Source organism: Babylonia areolata, chromosome 15 (genome assembly GCF_041734735.1).
Source record: "Babylonia areolata isolate BAREFJ2019XMU chromosome 15, ASM4173473v1, whole genome shotgun sequence".
In the NCBI taxonomy this organism is placed as follows: domain Eukaryota; kingdom Metazoa; phylum Mollusca; class Gastropoda; order Neogastropoda; family Buccinidae; genus Babylonia; species Babylonia areolata.
The window spans coordinates 3,197,648-3,205,147 of NC_134890.1; the positions used below are offsets into that span (position 1 = coordinate 3,197,648).

At 43.9% G+C, this 7,500-nt stretch overlaps 1 protein-coding gene across 3 annotated transcripts in view; it reads right to left on the minus strand.

The window, feature by feature from the left end:
- Nucleotides 1–7,500, minus strand: part of LOC143290376 (uncharacterized) — a 97,456-nt gene that overhangs the window by 18,063 nt on the left and 71,893 nt on the right. For 2 of the 3 annotated variants that reach the window (XM_076599756.1, XM_076599757.1), the window contains exons 13-15: nucleotides 7,474–7,500; nucleotides 5,833–6,028; nucleotides 469–642 (exon numbers count right to left, since the gene is read on the minus strand). The exon at nucleotides 7,474–7,500 is cut by the window's right edge and continues 247 nt beyond it. In XM_076599756.1, the coding sequence (XP_076455871.1) occupies nucleotides 469–642; nucleotides 5,833–6,028; nucleotides 7,474–7,500 (397 nt within the window). The remainder of the gene's footprint in view (nucleotides 1–468; nucleotides 643–5,832; nucleotides 6,029–7,473) is intronic. The other variant, XM_076599759.1, reaches the window with a different exon arrangement.

Genomic DNA, 7,500 nt, shown 5'->3' on the forward strand with positions numbered 1-7,500 from the left:
CCTTCGTGTGTATACACACGCAGAAGATCAAATACGCACGTTAAAGATCCTGTAATCCATGTCAGCGTTCGGTGGGTTGTGGAAACAAGAACATGCACCTAACATGCATACCCCCGAAAACGGAGCATGGCTACCTACAAGACAGGGTAAATAATGATAACAGAAAAAGTCATACACGTAAAATGTTACATGTCTGTCTGAGTGTGTAGGTGTCCGTGCCTGTACGTGACTGAATGACACAGGAAACGAATGATGAGCACCCAATGGCAGCCATCAGTCGGCTCTACCCAGGTAGGCAGCCTGTTGAGCAAATGACCCCGTGTTTGTTAAGCGCTTAGAGCTAGGTCTCCGACTGAGGATAGGCACCATATAAGTTTCCATATCAATTTTCTGGTCTTCTTCTTCTTCTTCTTCTTCTTCTTCGTCTTTTATTCATTTTACTTCATTCATTTTTCAAACCTCACGTACCCTTTTCACTGTTCCCTGACCCCTTTCCATCATCCACCGTCTTCGCTCCTCCTTCTTCCTTCTTCGTTTCGGCCGTGACCGTCACCGTCACGGCCCTCGATCCTAACACGTCATCTATGACGTCACCGCTGCCGTCACGGATGACGTCATGGGTGCTGGTCGCCCCGTTAGAAGCTACAGATGGTTCAAAGGACAGGAACAGGAACAGGACAGGACAGAAAAAAAGGAAAGGTGGTTTGAGGTGTACAGTGATGAGGTTAAGACGTGACGTACAATGAGGGCGATGTAAAGCTAGTGGGGGAAAAAAAAATCATTAAGGGGGCTGATCGACTGTCCGTCACTGTATTACGACAGCACGTACGGTACGTGTGCGCCATGCTGGATACGTGGCAGTGTCCCCGACACAGAATCAGGGCACCACGTTCAAACAGGGCGAGGTTCATTATCAATGTCAGTTTCAAGAGGTGTCAAAGCGTGTGGACTGATCCATATTCGCTACTTCACATCTGGTGAAAAAGAAAAAAAAAGGAACTGATGGTTGACCTTTGCATAAACCCAACGCGCTGAAGCTCAACCCTAGGTTTGTGTAAAACATTCACATCAGAAAGGGCGGGGCAGTGCTGAACAGAGAGCAGCACCAGGGCCCACATCCTCATAAACGAAGTACGGCTGCCTGCATGGCGGGGTAAAAACGGTCATGCATGTAAAAACCAACCCCAAAAAACCCACTCCCACATACAAGTGAAAGTGAGAACAAGCCACGAACGCAGAGGAAGCACCAACATACCTCACGATGTTACTGACCATCAAAATGGAAAAGCTACGGACTACCACTGAGAAAAATTCTGAAGACTTGGCCAAGAACTTGAACCTCAAGAGGGTTAGGCACTGGGTAATGCGTTGAACTCAACTACCTGAGCGATGACGTTACTTTCTATCCGGCTGCTTTGAGTTTAGCACTCTGTCGTAGAGTTGTCGTAAGACACTGGCGAACCGTCGATCGCCCCCTTAAGTGATTCGAGATGCAGACAGAATTAAAATGGCTGTTACAGGGTAACAGGTGGTCGTTAACCCCTTGACTGCTGCTCGTCAATGAAGGGCTGTCACCTCACTGAGATAAGACAAAGCCTACAGGTCAGGATGTCAATGAAGGGCTGTCACCTCACTGAGGTTAGACAAAGCTTACATGTCAGGATGTCAGTGAAGGGCTGTCACCTCACTGAGATAAGACAGAGCTGACAGGTCAGGATGTCAGGGAAGGGCTGTCACCTCACTGAGATCAGACAGAGCTTACATGTCAGGATGTCAGTGAAGGGCTGTCACCTCACTGAGATAAGACAGAGGTGACAGGTCATGATGTCAATGAAGGGCTGTCACCTCGCTGAGATAAGACAGAGCCGACAGGTCAGGATGTCAGTGAAGGGCTGTCACCTCACTGAGATAAGACAGAGGTGACAGGTCAGGATGTCAGTGAAGGGCTGTCACCTCACTGAGATAAGACAGAGGTGACAGGTCAGGATGTCAGTGAAGGGCTGTCACCTCAGTGAGATAAGACATAGCTGACAAGTCAGGATGTCAGTGAAGGGCTGTCACCTCACTGAGATAAGACACAGCTGACAGGTCAGGATGTCAGTGAAGGGCTGTCACCTCACTGAGATAAGACAGAGGTGACAGGTCAGGATGTCAGTGAAGGGCTGTCACCTCACTGAGATAAGACAGAGCTGACAGGTCAGGATGTCAGTGAAGGGCTGTCACCTCACTGAGATAAGACAGAGCTGACAGGTCAGGATGTCAGTGAAGGGCTGTCACCTCACTGAGATAATACAGAGCTTACAGGTCAGGATGTCAGTAAAGGGCTGTCACCTCACTGAGATAATACAGAGCTGACAGGTCAGGAGGTCAGTCACCACTCTGTGTTTGGACTGCGACCTCTTGGAATGGCGTTACTTTTGTTCAGCAAAATCCACCACATCCACCACAAAATCCAGACAAGCATGGCAAGGACGGAAATGAGAGACAACACACTGTATATAGAGGGAAACACACCACCACCAGCCTCAAAATACCCAATAACATCAACACAGTAGTAGTAGTAGTAGCAGCAGCAGTAACAGTGGTAGTATTAGTAGCATAATGGAGCAGAAACATAAACTATAATGTAGCCAAGTGCATGCTCAGCTGGCTTCAGATACTGCTTCATGCACAAGCCGAAAGCTGAGCTATAGCAGACGCCATTTTTTAAACAGTATACCTGCTGCATTTCATTGACTCCGGCATAAGGACGACGCCATTCCAACTTTGAATAACCTGTGCCCATTCTAAACTGCTCCTAAACATCTATTAAATCAAGTCTCTGTACCGTGTGCTGCAGTATTATATTTGTTGTGCTTACACATACACTTTAATCAGTTAGAAGCATATTTGATTTCAGTTTAATCGTTCGCCAGTGTAAAGATTTCAACTGATGCTAAGCTTACGTCATTTTGTCTTTCTCGTCACACATAATGCAACAATCTATAGTTCTGTATGTCACTGCTGTTGGAAACTAAAACCACACCATTATAGTGTTTGGATGAGAATAGATCAGGTATTTAGAAGATACAAAGCTGATTTTCATTGTTGACACTTAATGACAATTGCTCCACAACCTGAGGTGAAAACTGTGTTTCTGACACACTGTATGTATTCAAACATCTCTTTTGTCGGATCAGTAAAATACAAGTATATACTGGCAGAATCTTCACAATTCCACCATTAAATCTATACCACTTGTGTTTGCCTACACTAAAATGATTTAACACAGTTTGTAATTTTCAGTGACAAGCTTGCTAAAACTGACCCTTTTCAGGTGACTTAAATTAAGATTATAAATTCATCTTAAATGATCAACACTTTATTTTATACTCATTAGAAAGTAGGTATTGGGCTGTTTCTTTTGCGACCAATCCGACGTAAATCAGTTCAGGAATCATTTAGAAATCTATCACTGAACACCTTGAAACAAACACCATTCTAATCAAATTTAGCCTGATTGGGGACCTTTTGTTTCATGGGCCACACTGGCATCATTGCAGTTCGCGTAACCTGTATAAATACAGTGTGGTCACTGGTCACTTTCACCTGAGGCAGTTTGCGGCAATAGCAGCTAGCTGACCACTGACTGTGTGTGTGTCGCACACAGTGTGTGTTGCCCCAAGTGGACAAGGTCTTGTCACACTGCTTGTTGTAAATACCCATTGTGCTAGGATAAGTTTACCATGCTGTTTGACAGATGATTGCCTTTGATCTTGTGTGTATTATCATGATGTGTTAGACTGTGTTTCTGATTTAGGCTGTTGCTTCCTCAGTCACAGAATGATGTTGTTAAATTTAAGGATTTCTGTTTGACTTGATTTGCTATCTGCTGTTCCATGATATGTATGCACGTCAATTTCATTCCTTTCAATGTCACAGTCGGTGACGTCTCTGGACACTGATAGTTTCTTCGAGAATGTTCTAGTGAATGACGCGTTCTTTCTCATTTGAAGTCACTGAAGGTTTGGTTACTTATACTGCAGAAGCTTCTGCGGAGGAGATTTAAATGTTGAGCACAAGCTTAGCTATGTTGATATTTGGCTTTGATGCAATGGATTACTTGTGTAAGTTCATTAACTACTTAATGGTTAAGCCATGATAGTTTTCCAATCATTTTATTGAGCTCTGACTATCTGGTCTCTCAGTGTGCTCAGTACTCTGAGATGTGTGTAGTATTCTGTTGTGGTGATTACAAGAGAGTGTTCAATTAATATCAGTTATTGGTTAAAACCATCTGATATGTACCACAGTCTGTTGATTGTAATTTAGCTATCATGCTTTCTCCTATATGGTTTACTCCAGTATAGTTCTACATGAAAAACTGGTTCATATAAGTCACTTTAACACAGCATGACCTTTACTTAAATCTGTACTGTCAGTGTACTTTCACTAAATCAACTTAGCTTTAACCACTTTATCTACACTATTTAAATGTATTATAAATGTCATTTGATGTCAGTGTTTGGTCTTCACACACATGCATTATCTTAGGTTGTTGCTTATCCCGAACCGAGTGGTACTTTCCATGTAATATGTATACATGTGCTTTCTATCCACTTGCATTCCTGACATGTTCTTGTTTATGACTATTCAGGCATTGTCTTCTCTTATTCTCTGCTCTCCTTCTTCACTTAACTATTGTAAATAAAACAATAGAAAAACCTGTTGTGACTTTTCAGTTTTAATTCAGTAAATCTGTAATTCTTTTGTACCGTCCCCTTTTATAATAAACCTTTCGGGTACACGGCTACAATAAAAAGAGGTAATAGCGATGAAACTTAAAGTCAATGCGACGTTTTGAAGTTAGTGAAACGTTTTCACTTAATTAACTAGTTTTCTTTTAGTGTGAAGCAGATTCTATGTTCGATAAATGGAAAAAGACAACAGCATACTCTGGGCTGTTGTATCAGTTTGTTATGTAGTTTCATCACACTTAAACACTTTTGGAGTCATGCATTGCATTTTTATGACTTAAGAAACAATAACAACTTTTGACAGCCTGTTCATATTGCAGTGGCAGTTTTTGTTGTTGTTGTTGTTGTTGTCCTGATTCTGATTCCTTCATTGTCAGTCTTTTATTTATTTATTTTTTAAACTTAATAAAAAAAAAATGATTACACATATATCTTTAACATAAGTACTTAAATACATAAATCAAATACATAAATAGGATACGAAAGAGTACATAATAAATGAAACATAAGGTGCAGAAAGGCATGACATACATAATAGTGAGAATAGGTACAGCAGTTCAAGTATATAGGTCATGGCAGTTACATTATTATCCTTATTCTTATTATTACTATTCTTGTTGTTGTCATAGGTATTACCATTGTCATTATTTATTATTATTATTATTAGCAGTAGTAGTAGCAGCAGCAGTAGCAGCAGTAGTAGTGGCATTAGTAGTAGCAGCAATAGTAGTAGTGGCAGTCGTGCTCGTACACGCGGTATGGCGGTATGTTCGCACGTTCATATTGTAGCGGTGTCGGAAGTAGTAGAAACATTAATAGTAGTTATTAGTAGCAGTGATAGAAGTAGCAGCAGTATTATCAAACAGGAACGAAAAGCAATTATCATTAAATATAACTACAGTTCCCCGAAACAAGACAAAAAAAACACAAAAAAAACAACAAAAAATGACACGACCGCAGCAAAAAACAATGACTATGGAAAAGAAGGGGAACAGGGAAAACAAGAGAGAGAGGGAGAGAGAGAGAGGGAAGGGGGGCAGTGGGGGTGGGGTGGGGTGGAGGTGACGACACACTTCCAGACTCTAGTTCAGCCCACCTGCAGGAGACAGGTCCTCGCTGACGTCGTCAGCATCTGGGGGAGGCTGACCACTGTTGGGGGTGCTGGCCTTGAGGCCCTGGTCAACCAGGGACAGGGGGCACGGCTGACCAGCGGCCTTCATCAGTCGCTGCATCTCGGACACTGTCCGGTCCGCTCCGTTCGCCCGGACACTGTCCATAGGGCGCTGCAGCAGCTGGGTGGTGGTCGTCACATGGACATTGGTCAGTCGTTTGGATGATGGCGGTGATGTTGGTGGTGATGGTGGTGATGGTGGTGGTGGTGGTGGTGATGATGGTGATGGTGGTGGTGATGGTGGTGGTGGTAATGATGGTGGTGATGGTGGTGGTGATTGTGGTGGTGGTGGTGGTGATGGTGGTGGTGGTGATGTTGTTGTTGTCGTTGGTGGTGGTAGTGGTGGTGATTGTGGTGGTGGTGATGGTGATAATTTTGATGGTGGTGGTGATGGTGGTGCTGATTGTGGGGGTGGTGATGGTGATGATTTTGATGGTGGTGGTGATGGTGGTGGTGATGGTGATTGTAGTGGTGGTGATTGTGGTGGTTGTGCTAGTGGTGATGGTGATGGTGATGGTGGTGGTTGTGATGGTGGTGGTAGTGATGATGATGGTTGTAATGATGATGATGGTGGTGGTGAAATTGATGATATGATGATGATGGTGATGATGGCGGTGATGATTATGATGATGGTGGTGGTGAAAACGATGATAATGATGACGATGATAGCGGTGATGATTATGTCGATGGTGTTGGCGTTGATGGTGATGATAATAATGCTGATGATGGTGATGTTAATGATAATGATTTGAGGACAGTTGCAAGTACGCACGTTCACACACACACACACACACACACACACACACACACACACACACACACACACACACACACACACACACACACACACACACACACACACACACACACACACACACACACACACACACAGACATACACACACATACACGCACACGCACAAAAACGCGCGCGTACATGCAAACACACTCGCTCGCATGTGCGCGCACACGCGCAGACTGTCTTGAGTATTGCAAACGAAGAAGTACTTTTTTTGTATGTGTAATCACGCCATCAGTATTGTCACAGGATCCCCTCTTCATCATCTTCTTCTTATTATTATCATCATCATTGTCATCGTCATCACACTGAACCCCCCTCCTCTTCTATATATCATGTATGTCTACTGTTATCATTGCAATATGTGACTGTGATTGGTGTATGAGGAAATTACTTGAAGTCGGTATCCATGCTTTTAGGGCATCCAGGAGTTATGACCTGGGTGCGGCCCGGCCCGGCCCCCTTAGAGTGTAAGGAGTTAAGGGCCGAAACACTTGACTGAGGGGGGCTTCTTCTCTGAAGACCTTGTACCGGTAGTCCGGCTCTCCCTGGAGTTTCTTATCACATCAATGAGTGTCATTTTCGTCTGTTGTCTGTGTGTTTTACAACCACGAGTTAATCTCTCTTTGCAGATAACCAGGTACCCTGTGGTCTGTGTATTCCTTTTTCCTCCCACACCCCCCTCCCTCTTCCTCCCACTCGTCAGCCTCCTCACCCACACCCACCCCTCCCCAATCCCCTCTCCACCGCCTCCCCCGCCTCCCTTACCTTCTCACTCAAGCACACGTCATCACG